Raw genomic sequence first — 24,039 nt, forward strand, 5'->3', positions numbered from 1 at the left:
GTGTCTAGTGGAGAAGATAAGACCAACAGGTAACAGAAGTTGTCACTGCAAAGGCAGCATGTGATAGTTGATGAGAGGGGCTCAGAGATCAAATGTTCCAGAGCTTGAAGGGGAGTGATCTCTGGAGTGGCCAAGGAAGGCTTCTTGGATGAGGTATGACTTGAATCGGGCGTTGAGGGCTGGGGAGAAGTCCCCCAGCAGGGACGGTCTTTTAGATGGAAACCATAGGAGGGATGGAGGAAGCAAAGATGCAGCCAGGCATCGGCCTGAATGGGCAGGAGTATGCAGGACACTTATGGAAGATCAGGCCAAAAAAGTCTGTAGAGGATCTTTTATGTCAGGTCAAGGACTCAAATGCCATCTGAGAGATGCTGAAGTCTCATGTAGCAGAGATTCAAGTTTGTGTGGATACGGTGTGCTTTTAGACATCCTGGGGGCTCGGGCCTGGGGGCAGGGCCTGTCCGAAGCCATCTCAGCCATCTCCTGGCCTCCAGCCAGGGCTTGGTGCTCCTGTACAAAATTCTGTCACCACAGTGTGTCCCCCAGTTTGGCTTCCTGGTGGGGGAGGGGACACACACAGACATCAATTCAGTCAAGACTCTCCTCACGCCTGTCCCCAGGAGCAAAGCCTTGGCCCACTGTTCCCATGGCAACCGCCAGTCAGTGCTGAGCAAAGGAAGGTGCCAGAACACGGAGAGCTGGAGGGGACCAGCAGCCCCCCAGTCATCACAGTCATCACTGAGGACTCCCCCAGTTGGGGTGTAGAGGCATAGGGGAAGTGAAAGCAATGGCTGGGAAACCTTGAGGGCAAAGGGACTCCCTTTGTTCTTTGATTGAGGGAAAGGAAGTGCTGACTGGAGTCAGGCAGCTGATTTCCCATCCCTTCCCTCATCCCTCCTTCTGAGCCTAGGGTGCCCCCTTTGTGTCCTCTGGCTCATTAAAGATAGATGACCCTGGGGAGGGTGCGGGCAGGGGTCACCAGCTGCTGGGGCTTCTTACCCTGAGTTGGGCAGGGGATCATTTGCAGGGAGAATGCAGCCAGGACCACCAACCCTGGCTGCAGAGGGAGGAGGGTAAGTCTGGGAAGCTGGCCCCAGTGGGTGATCAGCAACATGTCCCTAAGAATAGGTACATCCTATTGACAAAGATGAGAAGTGAACTGGGAGCCATAAATAGCCAGGAGCCTGTGTACTCTGGGCTCTGCATTCTGTCGGTTGCTTATTCATTGAAAGTCAGGGATGGGCGAGATGCAGTCTCCAGAGTGACGCAGTGGGACGAGCCCTGGAGCTGGAGACAGAGAAGCTGGGTTCTAATCCCAGCCCTGCTGCTTTGTAACTGAGACCTAAAGCAAATTGCTTATCAGTCTCTTCAGCTGCCAAAAGAACCAAGAAGCTGCCTCACAGGATTACTGAAGGGCTCCCACGGCGGGAGGAACGTGAAAGAACCCAGCACTCAGTAGGCGTTTGCCTCCTTGCTTCCAAACGCAGAGGGACAGACGAGATCATCTGCCAAAGGGGTTCATACATCCAAAAGGCAGGGTTGGCCAGACCCTGAGTGCTCATGTCGCTTGTCCACTGCCTCCGCTGGAGAGCCTCTAGCTGAGCCTAGCTTTGGCCCAGCTCTTAAGTTGCCCTGGGACCAGCCTCTTCCATGCCCAGGCCTCTTGCCCCCCTGGATGGGCTCAGGGCAAAAGGTGAACAGCAAACGCCATCAGGCTTTTCCCTGCATACCCAGAGCCATGCCCTCCCCATGCCTGCTCTCTTGGCAGCGTTCTCCTCTCCGGGCCCTTGGCTTAGGGCCTCTCTTCACCTTTGCCCTGTGTATAGTTCCTGGTTCAAGCTGACCCTTATGCAGCACACGAGATGGGGGCTTCCCCCCGTCACCCCTACCTCTGCCCTTGTCTGAGGGCTCCAGCCATGCTGGGTTCTTCCCGGAACTCCAACACATTTGACCAGCCAGGGGGAAAAGGGGGTGTGGGGAAGGCACTGGGGCTCTGCCCTGGAAAGATGTGTTGTTGCTGAACTCAGGTGCGGCTTTGTAGCTTGGCAGACCTGGAAAATCTCTCTAGGGGATATTTGTTTCCTGGGAATTTGGCTCCATTTACTTGGGGACCAATCCAAAGGTGCCTGGTGACTGCAGCATGGTGCCTGGGCCACTGTGGGCTGGATGCAGGCCCTGGAGGGCTTGGGCAAGGGCTGGGAGAAGGCCTGGCTGCCTCCCAGGCATTCCCTGACCTCCATTCCATTGCCTCTTCTTGTACCTTCCTGGCCTCGCTTTGATAGGGGTCCAAAGGCCTGAGACCCCACCCTGCCACCAGGCCCCGGCAGGAGCTCCAGCTGCACCGCTGGTTCTGGAGAAGGCCCAGCACATTGCCTCCTGCTCATTGCCTTCGCTTTCCTCTTCATATCCCTGCCCTACTCTCAGGAGAGCAGAAACAGGGCTGATTCCTTCTCTAAGAAGGAGAAACTGAAGCCCACAAAGGCTGAGCAGCCTGCTCCTGGGCATCAGAACATGCGGGGACTGGAATCGGGGGTCTCTGCATTCAGCCTGGTACTTCCCTTCCAGATACGTAGGGGCCAGGTAGTGGGGGCAGGGCAGACTCAGGGAGTGGGAGTGGGAGCCTCCAGTCCCACACATGTGTTACCCATGAAGGAGAGGGTGGGAGCAGGAGAGGGAGTGGCCCCCAAGCTCTGCTTTTGGCTGCAGCTGGTTCCCAGGCTCCTGCATTGGAATCGGACGGAAGAGGAGGATTCTGAATGATCTGATTAGGCAGCCGAGAGCAGCCATGGATCTTGGCAAGCAGGCGACACAACCTGCCTGCCAGACGCTCTAGGAAGGTTCTTCCGAGGCCAGAAGCTTTACAGGTTTCAGAGCTGGGACAAAGCCCAGTGAGGAGAAAGGGCTCCCTCGAGGAAGCATTGGACAGGAGCAGTGACTGCCAGTGAGGCCTGGACTGGCTGGCAGCCCGACGTCTTGGAGGTGGAGAAATGCTTGGCCTGGCCAGTGGCCCATGACTCCCCGTCTTCTGGCAATTCTGTATCTCATTCATTGCCTGCAGTGGAGGACAGGCCTCATTCTGTGATCTGTGAGGAGTGCGATTCCAGCATGAGTCAGGGAGGGCCTCCTGGCATCCGCCTCTGTTGTCTTTTTGGTCATGTATCATTGGTTTTGGAAAAAGCATGGACTTTGGAGAAGACTGGGATTCAGATCCCTACCCTACAAGCTGTGTGCCTTAGGAAGTTAACTGACCTCTCTGAGCCAAACATCTGGAAAATCGGGGTACTCATACTTACCTCGGCTGCTGCATTACAAGGACGGAATACATATTCGTCTTTAGCACCATGCATGGCACACACTCAGGAAATACCGTCTTATTTCCTTCTCCTTCCCTTCTTGCCTCAGAACATTGCCTGCTTTTCTCACCTTCTGATGGTCACTAAACAAAAAATGTTTTAAAACGCAAAAACTCTTCAGTCCATCTTATTATGTCTCACTGTAGGGTTCCTCTGCCTTCTTAATTGGAAGTCTCCCTTAAAGCTAACCTAGCTCCTACTTGTTTCAATTGGTGCCCAAGCCCTGGAGGGAGTTCCGCAGCCTTAGTCTAAGCCGAGTCCTCTTGGCGAGCAGTGGGACCATCCTGGAAATGGGGGGCCATGTTGGTGGCAGATGGGCTGAGTCACAGGGTCCCCAGCGGTGGGCAGTAGAAGGCTGAAGGGATCAGTGACACAGCAGGCTTTTCCAGAAATGAGAACCCTCCAGGGAGGCAGCCAGGCGGGGTGGATGTCAGCTCTTTGCTGTAGGAGCAGATGCTGTGCAGGCTGAGGTGGGGCAGGGGAGGAGGGAGGTGTGAACGGCAGAGGGAGCACCGCCTTCTGGGCAGCCCTGCCTTGCTCATACCTTGCCCCCAGCTTTCTCTGTCATAATCCTCCTCAAAGCTCGACCTTTTCCTTCTTTATCCTCAAGCCCGGCTCTGAGATCAGCAGGCTGTGTCATCTTGACCAAGTCACTGCTATTCCATTGGGCCTCAGTCTCCTCATCTGTTAAATGACCTCTGAGGCTTGTGCCAGCTCTGACTTTTGATGAGTTTTAACATTCAGCCTGTTCCAGGCTTGCAGCAGGGCTGTCTACACTGATCCATACACAGGCTGGCCAGACATTATGCCAGCAGCCCAGTCACCCTGCCATATCTGCTTTGTCTCCTATTCCATCGCATTCCCATCCCCAAACCACACCTCTTCTCCTAGGGTGTCGCTTTAAAACAATGTGTGGAGCACCCACGGTATTTGAGGTGTCGGAATGGCATTCGGAATGAATATGCCAGGTCTCTGCCCGCCAGGAGGAGAAAGACATGAAATCTAAACAACAGCTCAGCTGGTATTTCATTTTATAGGTGGGAGAGAACTGAGGCCTAGAGGTTGAATACCTTGCCCAAGGTCACAGGGCTTGTTAGTGGTAAAGCTGGGATTTGAAGAAGACTCCCTCCCTCCATGTCCTGTGGCCTCCCGTTGTCTGACGCCCAGAGCCAGTCCTTCCTCTCCCGTGGCTCAGCCTTTGCATAGGCTGTATCCTTCCTAAACCTGAGACTTGACCTGTTGCCTGTGGTCAGATTCACTCCTTCCCTTCCTTTGTTTCAGATCACCTGACCACCTCTTCCAGGACCTCCCCTCTGACTCCTCCAACCCATCCATCGTATCATTTTCTAGTCAGTCCCCAACAGAAGTTTTGGACCCCATGCACAGATGATGCCTGACCACAACTGCACATGCCAGCCGCTTGGCTGCAAGCTCCCTGAGGGCAGCCCCTATTGTATGGGTGGACTCAGAACCCTCAAGACAGTGGCTAAGTGGAAGCCAGTGGCTGCTGGTCAGGGCGCAGCCCTGCATGATCTGGTGGCTGATCAGTGCTCAAAGGCAGTGATGTTCGCTCATTTGACATGTCTCCTATCTGAAATGCAGCCACTTCCAAGGGAATCATGTGGGATTGACATCCTACATAGAAGACTGCAAAGGCCTAGTTTGGAGAACTCAGGAAAGGTCTGTAGCCAGGAGACCTGACTGCTTGAGTTCCAGTGCAGGCAAGGGTGTGATGGGCAGATCTACTCCCATCATAAGAGTGGCATCTTCAGAGGAGGTGCCTTTTGTCACTTGGCCATGGGTAGGTTCTGCGAAAGGAAGTGATGTCAGGGATTTAGGGGCAGGCCTGGGGATGGAGGGCTGCACAGGAGTGGGAGGGGGCAGGTGGGTGAAGCCAGACAAAAGCCTGTACTTACCTTTGCTACTGGTTCTCTTCTGCCGCTAACTCAAATATGTATTATCTGGCAAGTCTCTGTCTAACTCATTCTGGGCCTTAGTGGCAGGGCCACTGAAGATGGGCCCCCTCTGTAAAATGAACTTGAAAGTGCACCAAAGGCAAACACGTTATAGAAGAAGAGCCAGTGATGACACAAAACAGGGATGCCCTCTCTTACTACTCCTGTTCAACATAGTGTTGGAAGTTCTGGCCAGGGCGATCAGGCAAGAGAAAGAAAGCGTTTTCAATTAGGAAAAGAAGAAGTCAGATTGTCCCTGTTTGCAGATGACATGATTGTATATTTAGAAAACCCCATTGTCGCAGCCCAAAGTCTCCTTAAGCTGATAAGCAACTTCAGCAAAGTCTCAAGATACAAAATCAATGTGCAAAAATCACAAGCATTCCTATACACCAATAACAGAAAAACAGAGAGCCAAATCATGAGTGAACTCCCATTCACAATTGCTACAAAGAGAGGAATCCAACTTACAAGGGATGTGAAGGACCGCTTCAAGGTCTTCAACTACTGCTCAATGAAATAAAAGACAACCAAACAAATGGAAGAACATTCTATGCTTATGGATAGGAAGAATCAATATCATGAAAATGGCCATACTGCCCAAGGTAATTTATAGAATCAATGCCATCCCCATCAAGCTACCAATGACTTTCTTCACAGAATTGAAAAAACTATTTTAAAGTTCATATGGAACCAAAAAAGAGCCTGCATTACCAAGACAATCCTAAGCAAAAAGAACAAAGCCAGAGGCATCACACTACCTGACTTCAAACTATACTACAAGGCTACAGTAACCAAAACAGCATGGTACTGGTACCAAAACAGAGATATAGACCAATGGAACAGAACAGAGGCCTCAGAAATAACACCACACATCTGCAACCATCTGATCTTTGACAAACCTGACAAAAACAAGAAATGAGGAAAGGATTCCCTGTTTCATAAATGGTGCTAGGAAGACTGACTAGCCATATGTAGAAAGCTGAAACTGGATCCCTTCCTTACACTTTATACAAAAATTAATTCAAGATGGATTAAAGACTTAAATGTTAGACCTAAAACCATAAAACCCTAGAAGAAAACCTGGGCAATATCATTCAGGACATAGGCATGGGCAAGGACTTCATGACTAAAACACCAAAAGCAATGGCAACAAAAGCCAAAATAGACAAATGGGATCTAATTAAACTAAAGAGCTTCTGCACAGCGAAAGAAACTACCATCAGAGTGAACAGGTAACCTAGAGAGTGGTAGAGACTTTTTGCAATCTACCCATCTGACAAAGGGCTAATATCCAGAATCTACAAAGAACTTAAACAAGTTTACAAGAAAAAAACAAACAACTGCATCAAAAAGTGGGCAAAGGATATGAGCGGACACTTCTCAAAAGAAGGCACTTATGCAGCCAACAGACACATGAAAAAATGCTCATCATCACTGGTCATCAGAGAAATGCACATCAAAACCACAATGAGATACCATCTCACACCAGTTAGAATGGCGATCATTAACAAGTTAGGAAACAACAGATGCTGGAGAGCATGTGGAGAAATAGGAACGCTTTTACACTGTTGGTGGGAGTGTAAACTAGTTCAGCCATTGTGGAAGACAGTGTGGCAATTCCTCAAGGATCTAGAACTAGAGATACCATTTGACCCAGCCATCCCATTACTGGGTATATATCTAAAGGATTATAAATCATGCTGCTATAAAGACACATGCACATGTATGTTTATTGTGGCACTATTCACAATAGCAAGACTTGGAACCAACCCGGATGTCTATCAGTGATAGACTGGATTAAGAAAATGTAGCACATAAAACACTATGGCATACTATGCAGCCATAAAAAAGGATGAGTTAATGTCCTTTGCAGGGACATGGATGAAGCTGGAAACCATCATTCTGAGCAAACTATCACAAGGACAGAAAACCAAACACCGCATGTTCTCACTCATAGGTGGGAATTGAACAATGAGATCACTTGGACACAGGGTGGGGAACATCACACACCGGGGCCTGTCATGGGGTTGGGGAATGGGAGAGGGATAGTAGCATTAGGAGAAATACTTAATGTAAATGACGAGTTAATGGGTGCAGCAAACCAACATAGCACATGTATACCTATGTAACAAACCTGCACATTGTACACATGTGCCGTAGAATTTAAAGTATAATAAAAAAAAGAAAAAGAACCAGTGATATTAGCACAGACCAACACTAGTGACTCTAAGAGTACTCTAGGTGGTGGAAACTTCTGTATCTGTGCTGCAGTAGCTACGAGCTGGTGTAATGGTGTGGCTATTGAACACTTGAAATGTGGCTAGTACAACCCAAGAACTGAATTTGAAACTTCATTAATTTTAGTTAATTTAAATCTAAAAGATGCTCAATATCATTAGTCACTAGGGAAATGCAGATGAAATCTACAGTAAGATATCACTTCACACACACTCCATGGCTATCATAAAGAGAAAATGACAAGTGTCAGTGAAGATGTGGATAAATGGGAACTCTCATACATTGCTGGTGGGAATGAGAAATGGAGCAGCCACTTTGGAAAATAGTCTGGTGGTTACTCAATATGTTAACTATAGAATTACCATGGGACCCAGTATTGTACTCCTAGGCATACATCCAGAAGAAATGAAAACACACATCCATATAAAAGCATGGACATGAATTTCATAGCAGCGTTATTCATACTAGGCCAAAAGTTGAGATACCCAAATGCCTATAAAATGAATAGATAAACTAAATGTGGTATATCCATACAATGGAATATCATTCAGCCATGAAAAGGAATGAAGTAGTGATGCTTGCTACAGCATGGAGTAAACTTGAGAACGTTGTGCTAAGTAGAAGCCAGACGGCACGTATTGCATGATTACATTTACATGAAATGTCTAGAATAGGCAAACTCATAGAGACAGAAAGTAGATTGGTGGTTGCCAGGAGTTGGAGCAAGGGGAGAACTGGGAGTGACTGCTAATGGCCACAGGGCTTCTTATTGGAATGATAAAAATATTCTGGATTAGATAGTGATTATGGTTGTACAACTGTGCAAATATACTAAAAACCATTGAACTGTACATTTTATTTATTTTTTAAATTTTTTTATTTTTGAGATGGAGTTTCACTCTTGTTGCCCAGGCTGGAGTGCAATGGCACGATCTCTGCTCACTGCAACCCCCGCCTCCCAGGTTCAAGCGATTTTCCTGCCTCAGCCTCCCAAGTAGCTAGCTGGGATTACAGGAGTGCACCACCATGCCCAGTTCATTTTGTATTTTCAGTAGAGACAGGGTTTCATCATGTTGGTCAGGCTGGTCTTGAACTCCTGACCTCAAGTGATCCACCCGCCTCGGCCTCCCAAATGAACAGTACATTTTAAAAGGGTGACTTTTGGTGTGTGAATTCTCTTTCTCTGTCTCTCTCTCTCTCTGTCTCTCTTTCCATTCTGGCTAGTGGTGACAATATTGGACTATGCAGCCCTAGAGTCAGACTATCTGGGTTTGAATTCTGGCTTTGCCATTTGCTGTTATATTTCCTTGGACAGCTTACTCAACCTCCCCAGCCTTCCGTTTTCTCAACTGTAAAATGGGGATAATAACTGGGCTATCTCAAAGAGTTGTCCTGAAGATTAAATGGGCTAATATACATAAAGCTGCTAGAATAGTGCCTGGTACCCAGCCCTGTAGAAGACTTAGCCAATACTAATCTTACTAGTGTCACAACCAGAAATCCCCCAGGGCCTCCTCCAATTGTCATCCACACCTGGACTCAGCCCCTCCCCACTCCTGTCCCCATTTGCCTGCAGATGGTTCTCTCTGCTGTGTAAACTGTTGCTATAACAACCATTCCCAGCTCCTAGCAGCAGTGACTTCTCTGGAGCAGGGTGTCACATGAAGGGTCTGGGCAGGATCACTATTGGAAAACATTTTCAGTAAACCTTGAGGTTCATTGGGCAGGAAAGTCAGGGCCTGTTGGGGAACAGAGGGCCTTGTCTCCAGGCTGAGACAGGCAGGCCACCTTCTGCAGGAGGCCTGCCCTCCGAGCCCAGCCTGGGAGTCCAAGTCTTTAAATGAGAGAAGACAGAATATGTTCGAGAGTCTGCTATCTGATCCTATAACCTAACATTCTGATCCTATAATCTAACATTCACAAGGAAATGGGGCAGGGAGGTGTTTCTCCTGAAGTAGAGAAGGCAGGATTAGCAAACTAGCACTCCTTCCAAACAGGGCTCGAGGCCAGGCACCCTCTCCTGCTCCCACAGTCCTCCTCATGGACTACCCTTGACCTTGGCAGGTCCTTTCCTAAGGTGATATTGCTGCTAAATATTAAGTGGCTTTCTCCTGGAACTTCAGGCTCATCTCCCTGGCCCAAGTTTGCTGCCAAAGGCTGTACTTATGCACAGGGCTGAGCAGGGCTGGGCTGTCCAGTAACAGGCTGCGGCCTGACCTAGCCATCCGCGTGGGGCTGCCCTGTGGTCACTGCCTGCCCTCAGCTTGCTGCAGAGAGAGGCTGCCACTCCCCAGAAAGGGTCAGGCTGACTGTGGTGGAGGGGGCGGGGTGACTCTCCTCCCAGCTCATCAGGCAGCTCCCAGCCTCAAGAACACTGCGGAGGAGCAGAGATGAGGCCTCAGAGCATGGATTTGAACCCTAATCTATTTAATACTTCCCCAGGGGATTGGAGCAGAAAGGCCAGCTGGAGCCTCTCAGAAACTCTGGACCTGAATCAGAGCTTACCAAGTGGAGCTCGTGGGTCCTCAGAACCGCCCTGGTGCCCAAGGCTGGTTGGTTAATCCCAGAAGCCAGGCCCTGCTCCCTCTCCGCGAGAACCGGGTGGGCTCCCCATCATAGATACTGCAAACTCAGGCTGTTCTCCCAGCCTGACCACGAGGCCTGTGGTTGCGGGAAGGATGTCAGCCCTAGGAGTGCAGAGTCCCAGGAGGAAAGGAGCTGTGCTAAGCAGGAGACTGAGGGAGAGACAGAGAGACCTGGGCGGCGGCTCCGAGCCTGAGCGAGACGCTGCCCACCTCGCTGCGCTGCAGCCGCAGCAAGGCCACAGCCGGCTGAGGACCGGCAGCGCCCCCTTGTGGCCGTTCTCAGCAAAAAGCCCCCAGAGAGCCTGGCCGGGGCTGGACTGGGGCTGGGTCCTCTTGCTGCAAGCCTGAGGTGGCTAGGTGGCTTCTCTTATCCAAAGCCTGGAGATGAAGGAGGGGGCTTTTCCAGAGAACAGACCTGTGCCTGAAGAGTAGACTTGTTCTGAAGGCCAGGGACACTTTGTGTAGCCACTTGACATCAGGAAGTCAAGCCCTGGCTTTGTAAGGGACATCCAATACTGGTGGTGTGCAACGAGACTTAAGGATTTTCCAAAATGTGGCCTTATGTAGCACACCCTCCACTGGGGGGGTTTGCAAAGACGAGGATTCCTGGGCCCCATCTCTATCCTGCTGAATCAGAAGCTCTGGGGATGACACCCTGTTATCTGCCTTTTTTACATACTTTGAGAGAAAAGATGCTTTTATGGGCTTCAGACAAGTACAAAACCATAGAACCAGACTGTCAAAACTGGGTAGGGGCTTGGGTGTCCTCTACTCCCACTCTCTTATTTGTAGATAGGGAAACTGAGGCCCAAAGAGGGGAAGTAATTCACCTTAGCTCCCACAGCTAAGTCATGTGTGCTCCCAAGCTAGAACTCTAAAAATTATTTTTTATAGTGATGGGCTCTTGCTGTGTTGCCCAGACTGGTCTTGAACTCCTGGGCTTGAGGGATCCTCCCATCTCTACCTCCCAAAGTGTTGTGATTACAGGCAAAAACTACCACCCCCCACCCTCTTTACGTGTTCTAAGTTGTCCACCCGGCATGCCCTGCTTTACAATTCCTCTTAGCCCAGTGCCCAGTGGAGGTGCATTACCAAGGGTTCCTAATCCAAGCCATGTCACTCAATGAAAATCAAAACAGTCGGTGATCTGGAAAGATACCTGCCTGGCAGTTCCAGGCTGAGGTGGCCATGCACGCTCCTCTCTCTGGTCCCAGATTTGGGGGACCAAACTTTCCTAGTTTTTCTTTCCTTGCCTCACACACCCATGTGGCCAACACATTAGTCCTTCAGTCCTGGCTCTTTCTGGGTATATGTCACCATGCAGCAAACAACAGGAGTGCCACTGAGCGCTGGGCTCCAGTTCAGCCTACTCGCTGATTGAGATGGTTCAGGATTCTCTGGGGTAAGGATGAAAACCCTGGGAGCTCCCCTGGGGAGCAGGAGCACTCAACTACGAGAAGCATGAGATTTGCCACGCTGCGGGGGTTCAGTGACAACTGCCTCTGACAATATTGTGACTTAAGTGGAGGAATGAGGGAAAGATAGGATTAGTAACAGAACAAATAGTCCCCTGCCTGCATCCTCCATGGAAATGGGGTGCCTCTGGTGTGGGGGCCTGCCAGCATCTGTTTTAGAGCCTCTTGGGTCATCAGATGGCGAAGAAAAGGATAGAGAGAGGGGATGGAGTCACTGTAGTGACAGTTACTGTGCTCTACTTGAAGGCAGAGGGGATTTGCTTGCTGGGTTATCTGTCAGTTTTCCATACCTGCCCCCAGCCACACTGTAGGATGGAGCCTTTGCAGTGAATCAATGCAAGGTCACTGGATGCAAGAACCAGCAGAACCCTCCTACTCCAGCTCTGAGCAGCGGGTAGAGACCTGGAGTTTATCATTAGACCAAGGAGTGCACTGAGGTGGGCCTGCAATGCTCTCCCTGCCTGGAGTTTGAAGGTTTACGTCCTTGAGTGGAGGAGAGAGAAATAAAAACAATTCCCAAAAACATTTGACTCATTGTAAGCACAAGATGATCATCAACAAATGCTGGTTCTGAGACAGGCAGATAAACTCCCACCGACCCAGGTTTCACCCTAGGGGTCTAACAGGGTCAGGAAGGAGTTTTTTCTCTCGCTTTTTGAGAGTTATTAAGAAGGGATGTGTGTGTGTGTGTGTGTGTGTGTGTGTGTGTGTGTGTGTTGTGTTGCTTATGTTGCTTAATCCTTGTTTCCAGATCATTTAGCCTAGCCTGGATTTGGGATCCAGTCCCAAACCACCCCACACAATGAATTTACATTGCAGTTCACCTCTTCTGGTGACACATCTCTGTGTGTTTCAACCCCAGCCCACAACATGGAGTGCTGGTCGAGAGATCCCTGAGCCAAGAGTGATAGCTACCACGCCATTCACAACCTGGTGACACTGGGCAGGCCCCTCCCCTCTGGGCCTGAGGGATTATTGTTCCACCACCACCACCCCCAAAACCGCCGTGTACAAAATGAGATCCTTTCAAGCTCTGAAGTGCCATGACTTGAAAACATTCTTTCTTTGGCTCACTTCCGTTCCTTCTATTGGTTCCCACCTCATCCAGCCACTCACAGCAGAAGCCAGTCTAGAAATCAGGTGCAAACGCAGTCCTCTGTGGCCTCTGCCCTGGGCCAAACCACTAATGGGGGATCTGAAACATTGGTGGAAATAACTAAGATTTCAACAGGCAGTTATTGCAGTTTACTTAATTGTCAGCCAATAATTAAAATTTTATAGAACTTGAGGATATTTGACTGCTGGGTGATGGATTCCCGTGAGTCTTCTTCTTCCTGAACTTCTCTGAATTTTGGGGGGTTATTACCCTCAGTTGGAGGCTCTCCGCCTGTTACTACATCAGATTTTAGACTGCAGGCCAGAGGAGGCCCCTGAGGTTCATGATACTCCGCAGCTAAGATTGGCCCCAAGGGAACAGTTTTGACGATATTGTACTGCCTCACAGCAGTGAGAGAGTGGTAGTCAGGCCTGATGACACAGAAACAAGGTTTTGTTACTACCTCATCCACCCCTAACTCCACGTATGAGTGAGGGTCTCACCTAGCCAAAGCAAGGTCCCAGAAGAGAATGTCCGGTCCATTGAGCCGCACCCTCCAGGGGTGTGCACCACCCATCAGGAAATGAAACAGACAAGGGGCCAGCCTCAGTGCCAGCCCGAGGGTGCACCCATTGTTCACCCACCTCTTTGTGCCTTCTAACAGATAAGAACCACCATTTATAGAGCACCTACTGTGTGCCAGGCACCGTACTATAAACAGGTTTGTAAATTAGCTCTTTAAGCCTCACAGCAATCCCACCAAGTGGGTATCGTTCCCATTTCCCAGAGCAGGAAACAGCAGTGAGGTGAGATGGCTTGTTCAAACAAGCTGGGAAGGGGGCAGTCCCAGGACCTGAAGCACAGGTCTTCCTGAATCTAAGGACTATGTTCTTGCCACTACATCACTGTCCCCATCTCTTGATGAGCAGTTTCATAGTCCTGCCCTCCTAGGGAAGCCTGATTTCCCTGTTCTGACACTGGGACAGAGAGAACGACCCTTTTTACCTCATCCTCACAGCACACCCTTGGCTGTCCTTTAAATTACTTCTCTTCCTCTAGCATCGTTTTAGTCTTCTTGCTTCCTCCCCATACAATGAGAGATATGTCCACAGAAATCTCTCCGTGCATATGTCTGCAGAATTGCAGAATTTTATGAGGGTTTCTGCAAACTACAGGCTGGACCAGAAGTAGGTGTGTATATCTGGAGGCATGTGCATGTATTTTAAAACACCGTATTGTAGTGGAAAGAACAAGGGCTCTGGAGTCAAAAAGACTTGTGATCAGTCTCCTGGCTCAAATGAAATAACATGGAAAATGCCTCGTGTTGAACATTGAGTAGCTGGGCATTATTTGATTTGTGTGTGCATGCACCTGTCTGTCAAGTGTATTTGATTGCTAGTCCTTGCCCAAAAACCGTTGACATGGACAGTATGCTCTCCCTGTGGTCTTGTGTAAGAGCCAATAGTGCGTAGAAAGAAACACCATCCTGTTCTTCCAATGCCCCAGTACATGCTGGGGCTATGCTGCTGTTTGTGGTGACTGTGAATTGCCATGGTGATGACTGAGTTGGGAGAGACTCTTGCATCTGTTCTGAGCCTGAGTAGCACGCACATTCTCTCCCCAGTTGCTCCATTTTCAGGGAAAGGCTTGGAGGGGCAGCCCAGGATAACATCTTGAGCTCCTCCCCATAGATCTTGATGTCACCCTGGGGCCTGCCCTACCTGCCACCTTCCCCCCTCAAACCCTACTTGTCTCTCTGTCTCTCTCACACACATGTGCATGCATGCACACACACACACACAGACACACACACACAGACACACACACCATTCTTGCAGCTGGACCCTGTTCTGTGGGAGCTAAGACAGCACGCACTCCCAGGCTCCCAGAGAAAGTTTGGGAGGGTGGCATCCTGGCTGGTATCATGTGAAGGAGAATGCTGTACTCTACTAGGACCTGGCTAGTGGTGGGTTGGACTGGAGAGTACCTAGTTCTAATTTGCACAAAGGTGCCACATAAGATGGGAGTAGTCTGAGCACATCCTTCACTTAGGGGTACTGAAGAAGGGGATGGCCCACCAAGACTCCCTCTCCATCTTTGCCATGTCTGGACTCTGTTTTGTCCCCAGGCCTGTCCCACACCCAGAGCAAAACATTTGACAGAGACACATGGAGGCAGCCTCCAGGGCATCTCAACTTAGCCAATAAAACAAGACATTAGCCGGGCACGATGGCACACACCTGTAATCCCAGCACTTTGGGAGGCTGAGTCAGAAGGATCGCTTGAACTTAGAAGTTTGAGACCAGCTTGGGCAACATGGCAAAACCCCGTCTCTACTAAAAGTGCAAAAATTAGCCAGGTATGATGGGGCGCGCCTGTAGTCCCAGCTACTCAGGTGACTAAGGTGGGAGAATCACTCAAAACCAGGGAAGTTGAGCCTGCAGTGAGCCATGATCATGCCACCCTATCCTGGGAGACAGAGTGAAACCCTGTCTCAAGAAAAAAGAAAAAAAAAAAAAACCATTGAAGTTTTAGGTTACTTTTCTCATTATCACAGAGTAGCGTAAGCCCTAGATACCTTCACCCGATCCCTGACCCTCACCCTCCCAGGAGATGGTGAGAAAGGGGTGAAGCTTAGTTATGGGTTGGTGGTCAGAGGTGGGGTAAGGTGAAGATCAGGAGTGGACGAGGGTTGACAGGTGAAGTAAATTCCCTCGGAAATGTAACTTACTCATGTGTTTAAGCTAAAATGTAAAAATTCACCTTCAGGGTCATGGGTGGGAATGTCAGATTGGCCCCTCAACCTAGGCCCCTCTGCAGCCTCTGGAGCTCTGGAGGCCTTTCTTTTATACGCAAGTAAGTCCTCTTGGCCTGGGACTGTGTGCTGCACCACCACGGGAATGTGTCTGTCACCCAGGAATGTGGAGGAAGCCAGACTTACCAGGAACCCCAACCCTCCAGACCCACCCTGGGCTGAGCCTTGGAGAAGCAGCGCGGCATACCCACAATGGCCACCAGGGGCCACTGCTGGAGCAGAGGGAGCTGTAGGGTGCAGCCTCTGCAGGGCCCCTCTGGCCTGGGAGCAGAGACCAGATCCTGGTCACCCCCAAGGAAACCAAACCCTGCCCTACCTAACCTCCTCCCCTGTATGCCCCAAATCTATACCCGTGGAGAAGCTGCCTGGAGTCCAGTGTTCTTCCATTAGCATCTCTGTGGTCTCCAGCTAGTCCCTACTTCCTGGACCTCAGCCTACCAGCTCTCCGGAGAGCAGGATTGAGCGACTTTGAGGACCCTTGTGGTTTGGCGAGTCTGGGAGACTCTGAGGTAGCCCCACCACACTCTGCTGATGTGGAATTGAGGAAGAGGGCTAGGATAGAGGTCTTTGATGAAAGAGATATGGAGAAAGAGGGTCAAACCTGTGACCTAGATGTCTGACTCCCATCTGGAGCATCTGGAGCGTTAGGGAATGCAGCGTGACTCTCCTGAGGCTACTATGTGGTTTAAACATTTTTCTTAAAAAAAAAAAAAAGACATTTTCCTAATGTGACATGTATGTATCCCTTTACTTTTTTTCATGGGTTTTTGGAAATTTTAAAAAATTGTGGTAGCATCCATTCTTGAAATGTTCATTAAGCATCTTCTTCTTTGTTTTTTTTTTTTTTTTTTTTTTTTTTTGAAACCGGGTCTCACTCTATTGCCCAGGCTGGAGTACAGTGGTGTGATCATAGTCCATTACAGCATTGAACTCTTGGGCTCAAGGGATCTTCCTGCCTCAGCCTCCCAAATAGCTAGTATTATAGGCATAAACCACCTGGCCAATTTTTTTTTTTTTTTTTAATAGAGACAGGGTCTCCCTGTGTTGCCCAGGCTGATCTCAAACTCCTGGCCTGAAGCAATCCTCTGGCCTCGGCCTCGCACAGTGCTGGGATTACAGGCATGAGCCACTGCTCGAGACCTAAGGACCTTGTATATAACAGTTGCCATGCTTGATGCTACTGGTGCAGAGATGCCCTGTGATATGTCAAAACAAGTATGAGTTTCTTCCTGGGCTCAACTCTGCCTTGTGCTACATGCTAGGTGTGTGACCTTGGGCAGTTTACTTGTTCTGTCTGAGTCTCAGTTTTCTCATCTGTTAAATGGGGCAGTAGCACAAATCTCCCAGAAATGTTGCAAGGATTCAAGTAGATAATGCATGCAAAGGATCTGGCACACACAGAAGTCTCTGAGTAACTCTTGATCACCTTCCTCTTTGAGAATACACACCCCTTGGAGATGTGTGTGCCTGTCCCTCATCTCTGCCAAGCCCATAAAAAGCATCACCCTGGGCCAGTAACCCACACCTTGGCACCATGTTCTTAGTCCCCACATAGGCATTTTAGAATGCAATTTTATTTCTTGGCGAGTCTAAAAAATTGACCCTGTCTGTGTTTCACGCCAAGCCATCAATTAAAGCCATGGAGCAGCTTACAAGGTGACACTTGCCAGGATAAATAGGCATTGGCGGCCACAGAAGTGATGCCAGGACTGGGGATAGAGCTTAGGCCACTGGCCTGGTGGCTTGCCATTTGTCCTTGATCCTTGCCACCAGCATGGAGGCCTGGATCCATGGTGCTGACCATGAGAGGATGGTGGGAGTGGAGAAGCTCCCCCTGGGAGGGGAAAGGAGGGATGGCTAGGCTTGGGTGTGGAGCTAGTTCTCAGAAAAGGTGCCCAAAAGGCTCTGGAGAGGGCAATGCAGGCTCCCTGCCCGCCCCACCCAACCTCCCCTCCCTGACAAGACAGTCAAGCCGCCTGCCAGCCGGCCTGAGTTTAGTCTTGGGGGAATAAAACCTCTTAAAGAGATTCAGAAATGTTCCCTCTGGCAGCTAAAAGAACCTTACACTCCTGCTGAGTCTGTGGCTGAGGAGGAACTTGAGGGGGCGTTTGGCCTGGGCAGCAGTGACAGAAGGCTTGGGGATGGAGGAGAAAAGGGAGTAGCCTGGAGAGCCAGAGTTCTTGGGTTTTCTCTATTGTTTTGCCACCATCTTTCTGTCACTCCCTTACTCTCTCCTGCAGATTGTCTTTTAGGGAGGTACCGGGGGACTTGGTTCCATTCATGACTTTAGGTCCAAAAATGAAAGATAAGCCATGGGGCAGAGCCAGCTTCTCTTCATTATACTGTCTTCAGGGCCCAGGGTGGTGTCTGATATGAAGTAAGTGCTTGACAAAGATTCACTGGATGGACTGAAGGAAGGAAGGAGAACATTCTTTGAGTTCCTTCATGCTCAAGCACCTCTCAGTCAGGATGTTATTTTCACTGTTTGCTGTTGTAGATTCTCATCTGTCCAGGCTAATATCTGGACAGCAGGGTTGAATAAAATGGCTCTTGGTCATTTGGGATTCTGAGGATTGGGTCACACCCGTGCATCCTCCTCACTCGGGACTGCACCACTTGTGTGAGGACTGCCCAGAGCTCAGTTCAAGCTCCAGAAAATGACTGCTCATCCCTTCTACCTCCCACCAGCCACCTGGCCTTTAGGAGGCTATATCTGAACTAACTTCCTGGGACCCCATAGAGTAACCCCAGATATTACCAGTCCATGCCTGGGCTTAGGTGTGCCGAAGCCAGCTTGTACTGGTTCCCCAGAGCCAATTGTTAGCACCTCTTCCTAACACTGTGGTCAGTGACATCAGATTGGTGGACTGAAAGTGGCCGTGATAGGAGGCTTTGTACCATGGACATTGGCAAACACTATACATCAGTGTCCCCTTTCTCTGAGAGTCGGTTGTTAAACATTTACCAGCACGACCCTGGGGAGGTGGTTTCAGGCAGATGTTCCAGCTTATCTCAGCCATGAGAAATCTTGCTCAAGACCTCTGCTGTGAGAAGCAGGGCCTCTCCAAAACAAAGCCAGAGGCAGAGGCAGTTACCTGGGGGCTCTGGAAGGAGTGCACAGACACAGAAACCCATGCCTGTACCCCCTGCCAGGGTCTGGGGTTCAGAGGGCTCAAGGGCCATGCCCAGGGCCTTTGAGAGGGCCCATTCTGTTGGTCGTCTTTGGGAAAGGGAGGAGGGAGGTGACTATCATGGCCCAGGGACTAGCCTCCTGGGAACACTGTCAGTCTCCACTTCCTGACCCCCAGGATCCCAGCACTAAGTCCTCTTCACACCCAGCTCTTCCTTCTCTCCCTCCCAGACCCAGAGTCCCAGAGAAAGAGGACAGTGCAGAATGTCCTGGATCTCCGACAGAACCTGGAAGAGACCATGTCCAGCCTGCGGGGGTCCCAGGTGACTCACAGGTAAGCTCAAGCTGCGGAGACGGTCATGCCCTCTGCCTTCCTGGCTCTCCATCACATTCTGGAGGGCAGGGCCCCCGGGTCCCTCCATACCTCTGCCAGGTCAGCCAGGTGGCCTGATGCGTGGAGCCACTGCGGAAGGAAGAGGAAATCCATTGATCTCAACAAGAGAAGCTTGGCTTTGTCTTCTATCTGCTTGTGCCTGAGCTTTTCATTTCATTTCAGCAAATCAGCTTGAAAATCACTAGTCTAGGAGCCAGGAAGTGGGAGCCATTACACAGCTCAGTGTGTGATCTCTGATAGTCAGTCTCCTTCCTTAGACCTCTGTCTCCTCAATCTGTCAAGAGAAGGTTTACTAAATGCTCTCTTCCTGTTCCTGAGTCTCCATCAAACTAGGGTTCTAGAATCAGTTCCCTTCTCAACACCTGGATCTTTTCACTCTTGTGTCAATTAGGTGGCCCCTGGCCTCTTCTACCAGCCACCGAGGGAGGCTTGAGTGCTCAACAGGGCCCACACAGTGTCACCCAGCTCCTTGCCCTGTTAGGTGTGTCCCCTAGCCCACTGCCTGCAGAGACCTCATAGCCTCCAGCTACATGGGGCACTCAGCCCTCCCACGGCACCTCTCTCTGGAGCAAAGTCCTGGCCACAGGCTCTGCTGTGACTCAGAATTTCCCTTGCTGGCTCCTTGGACTGCCCAGATGAGCTCATGCTGTCAGCTCCAAGTGGGGCAGAGGGCTGGGCTAAGCTCTGGGGACAGAGGGAGGGAGAACAGACAAGCAGATTGGGAAATCATGGGGGGTGTGGGGCAGGAAGGCTGTGTGAGGGCTAGGAAGCCTCCCCAGTTAGACTGGAAGTGGATTCCTCTCCAACTCCTGGGGCCGGAAAATTGAGAGCAAAGTTGGGACACAGGGGCAGTGGTAAAGGACTTTTTTAGCCCATGGTGTGGCCATCTGGGATTCTGAGGATAGGTCCACACCCATGGACATATTTACATACCACGAATGACAAATAACTCATTACCTTCCTTTTTTTATTTTTAACATGGGCCTTTTATTTTATTTTATTCTATTATTATTTTTAAAGATAGAGTCTTACTCTGTCGCCCACTGCCTCAGCCTCCCGAGTAGTTGGGATTACAGCCGTGTGCCATCACGCCCAGCTACTTTTTGTATTTTTCATAGAGATCGAGTTTCACCATGTTGGCCAGGCCAGTCTCGAACTCCTGGCCTCAAGTGATCCACCCACCTTGGCCTCCCAACGTGCTGGGATTGCAGGTGTGAGCCACCACACCCGGCCAACTCACTGCCTTTCAGTCACCCCAGTGCGTTGTGGGATTGCAGTGACTCTGATGTGGAACTGCATTTAGTCTTCAGTAGCTTTCAGCCATCGGCTCTAGTTCTTCCTGCTTGGAAGACCCTTCTCCTTCTCCTTCCTTGTACTACTCCTCCCCCTATCCCCAGCCCATGCCTGCATCTTGGACACTCAGCCCTTTACTCCCAGACATCTCGAATATTTTCAATGATAAGATAAATCAAAACTCTCTGGGGATTACCTCTGCTCAGGCCAGCAGATCCCTGACTACTGAAAGGGAGGTGACCAAGGAAGTCCTGGAAAAAGGTGGATAGTGGGGGCTCCAGGACCCCCTTACATCTGTCCCCTGCTGCCATTCCCTTATAGCCCTAAGCCCCCAGCAGGAACCCAAGTGAAACGGGTCTGGCAGAGCTTGGCTTATCAGTTTAGGACCCAGCGGATGAAATCTTGGACATCTGCCTTTCCCCATCCAAGGAAATTGTTGGAACATCTCTCAGCACCAAGTCACCCACCAGCCTCATGCCAAAGAAGCCAGAAAGTGCTTAGTTGCTGAGAGGGTCACACCCCAAATGACTCACTCACAGGAGTGGGACAGAAGTAGCAGCTCCAGCCTCCTGGTGCCACTGACTCAGAGCAGCCAGCCCCCAGCCCCTCCGTTAAGCTGGACAGCTTGACCCTAGGCAGGCGCTATTTGTTTTCTGCTTCTAGTGGGAAAGGGGAGGCTTAAATCAAGCCTTTTGCATAATGCTGACTGGTTTAGGGGGAGAGTATAAGGCGTCTGGCTTCTGCCTCCCTTTATAGGAAAGGAACCAAGAGCCCCGGAGCTGGTTTTTCTGTTTACCGTGGACCTAGAGCCACTTCCTCTCTTCGACTTTGGTTTATATTATTCCTCTTCCACACTGATGGCCAAAACAATGATTCCCTGACGTTTTATGGCTCTTTTTTTTTTTTTTTTTTTTTGAGACAGAGTCTCTGTCTCCCAGGCTGGTATGCCTTGGCATGATCTCAGCTCACTGCAACCTCTGTCTCCCAGGTTCAAGCAATTCTTCTGCCTCAGCCTCCCAAGTAGCTAGGACTACAGGCATGTGCCACCACGCCTGGCTAATTTTTGTATTTTTAGTAGAGATGGGGTTTCACCATGTTGGCCAGGCTGGTCTCGAACTCCTGACCTCAGGTGATCCACCCGCCTTGGCCTCCCAAAGTACTGGGATCACAGGCATGAGCCACCGTGCCCGACTGGCTCTTTTACTTTTTAAAGTGCTTTCTATCAATGAGCCCTTCCCTTAGCCCTGGAAGTAGGCGGGATATATACATACTCCCTGGGTTAGAGAATGAGGCTGGGGGCAGGGAGGCACCTGCCAGAGTCACACTGGTTGATGAGGGTGGGTTCTGTACTCAGCATGCTCAGAACCCATGCCAGCTGTGTGTCAGGCGCAGCGCTAGGCACTGGCTCCCCAGAACAGACACAAGCTTTATCCTCAGAGGTTATAGTCTAGTGTGTGCTTCCTGCAAGGCTGTTTTCACCCAGGAACTCCCAGGATAACTAGATTCCATTCCTCTTCAGAAGGAATTCCTCTTTACTCCTGTGCTGCTTCCTCTATTTCTACTGGTTCATTTCCCCTAGCAAGGAAAGTCTGGGTCAGACTGTGGCTGGAGAGGAAATGAAACTGTGTCCTCCCCAGAGAGAGGCAAGCCTGAACGGTGGGTGCAGGCTGGAATTCAAGAACTGAGGATCTGAGCTAGAATCCTCCTCACCAGCTTAGGTCTAGAGATGTCTAGAGATGTGTTTGGGGGAATTGAAAAAAAAGACAGAGAGCTGTGGAATAGGGGAAGAGGACTTTTAGTACAAAGAACTAAACAGGGGCAGGCCAGGAATAGAATTGAGGAACACAAATGCTGAGTGCAGCCCTCACTCCCACACCAGTGTATAACCATGGTGTAGGCTAACTACCCAAACCAGTTCCCCTGGAGATCCCCGCCACCCTCTCAGTATGGTTAGCATCATCCTCTTCCTCCCGTGTCTCATCCCGTGGTCAAGGTCAGCTTGCTTTTATCAAGCACTTACTGCATAGGGCCCTGGACTGAGTTTTCTGATGCGAACTTCCTTGCTTTTTATTTACACATCCGTTGTGGGTTTGCTCCTCTTTGATTCATTCTTCAGCACCAGCTGCAGGCCAGGCGCCATGCAAAGTGCTGAAATACAGTCATGAGTGAGCAAGGCAGGCAAAGTCACACCATCACCACAGTCTCTGGCCTCGGGGAGTGTCCGTTTCTGTCCAAGGAGATGTGATGTCTAGATCCACGGTAATTAGAAGCCGAAACAAGACACTGTACGAGGCAGAGCTGCAGAACAGAAAGGGGTTCCTAAAGGGCTGCCAGAAGCAGGGGGCAGTGGCTCATGCCAGTAACCCTAGCACTGTGGGAGGCCGAGGTGGGAGGATTGCTTGAGTTCAGGAGTTCGAGACCAGCCTGGACAACATGGCAAAATCCCGTCTCTATAAAAAATACAAAAATTAGCAGGATGTGCTCATGTGTGCCTGTCATCCCTGCTACTTTGGGACTGAGGCAGGAGGATCACTTGAGCTCAGGAGGTCAAGGCTGCAGTGAGCTGTGTTTGTACCACTACACTCCAGCCTAGGCAACAGAGTGAGACCCTGTCAAAAATAAATAAATAAGTAAAAAGAGTTGGCAGGGCCGAGAGGGGAGCGGCTGGGCAAGGACCCGGTCAGGAAGCCCTCCAGAGGTTCAGAAGCAGCCGCCACTGATTGCCCTGCCCGGCCAGAGCCTCCGCCATCTTGCCCACAGGACTATTGCCAGGACCCCAGCACACTCAGTTTCAAGAGCGTTTGGATCCCTCAAGTTCTGCTGATCAGAAAATAAGACCCTATTTTCTCAGGTCCAATAGAGACAACTTTGGAAATTTTTCTTTTCTTTTTTTTTTTTTTTTGAGACAGAGTCTTGCTCTGTCACCCAGGCTGGAGTGCTGTGGCCGGATCTCAGCTCACTGCAAGCTCCGCCTCCCGGGTTCACGCCATTCTCCTGCCTCAGCCTCCCGAGTAGCTGGGACTACAGGCACTGCCACCTCACCCGGCTAGTTTTTTGTATTTTTTAGTAGAGACGGGGTTTCACCGTGTTAGCCAGGATGGTCTCGATCTCCTGACCTCATGATCCACCTGTCTCGGCCTCCCAAAGTGCTGGGATTACAGGCTTGAGCCACCGCGCCCGGCCGAAATTTTTCTTTTTTTAAGAAACTTGATAGAAATCAGAATGGAAAAATCAATGTCCCACTCCCATTCCAGCCCCCAGAGTGGCTAAGCAATGAATGTGTTCACAGACCAGTGATTGCTTGGGTTCAGACAACTCGTGTCCAGCCACAGACTGCCTCACTTGCCCCAGCTTTCTTGGCCACCAAACCCCATTTCACTTACTTAGTCCTGTCTGGCTTAAGTTAGGACAAGTTATGGAGACCCTGCCTAAGGCTGATTTGGGCTGGCCCCACTGCTAGGCTAGGTGGAATTATGGCGCTCAGCCTGAACCCAAGTGCAAGCCACCCCTTCAACCAGATTCCAGTTGTATTTCCTCTCCGCAGCCCCCCTGGCCCTATCTCCTTCCCTAGGCCCCCAGGCTCCCCTAGTCTCAGGCCATCCAGCACTAACCTGGGCATTGCTCCCTTGGCCTGGTCTAGCAGGGCCTGAGGCTTGAGACTCTGGACATTCGGCTTCACCCACATGTCGGGTTCCCTGTGTC

The 24,039-nt window shown here is 50.3% G+C and overlaps 1 protein-coding gene across 1 annotated transcript in view; it reads left to right on the plus strand.

Moving 5' to 3' along the window:
* NAV1 (neuron navigator 1) overlaps positions 1-24,039 on the plus strand; it is a 283,320-nt gene that overhangs the window by 152,029 nt on the left and 107,252 nt on the right. The window contains exon 5 of the mRNA XM_023187002.2: positions 18,882-18,984. Coding sequence (XP_023042770.2) covers positions 18,882-18,984 — 103 coding nt within the window. The remainder of the gene's footprint in view (positions 1-18,881; positions 18,985-24,039) is intronic.

The sequence above is a fragment of the Piliocolobus tephrosceles genome, chromosome 1, assembly GCF_002776525.5.
Source record: "Piliocolobus tephrosceles isolate RC106 chromosome 1, ASM277652v3, whole genome shotgun sequence".
Lineage (NCBI taxonomy): Eukaryota > Metazoa > Chordata > Mammalia > Primates > Cercopithecidae > Piliocolobus > Piliocolobus tephrosceles.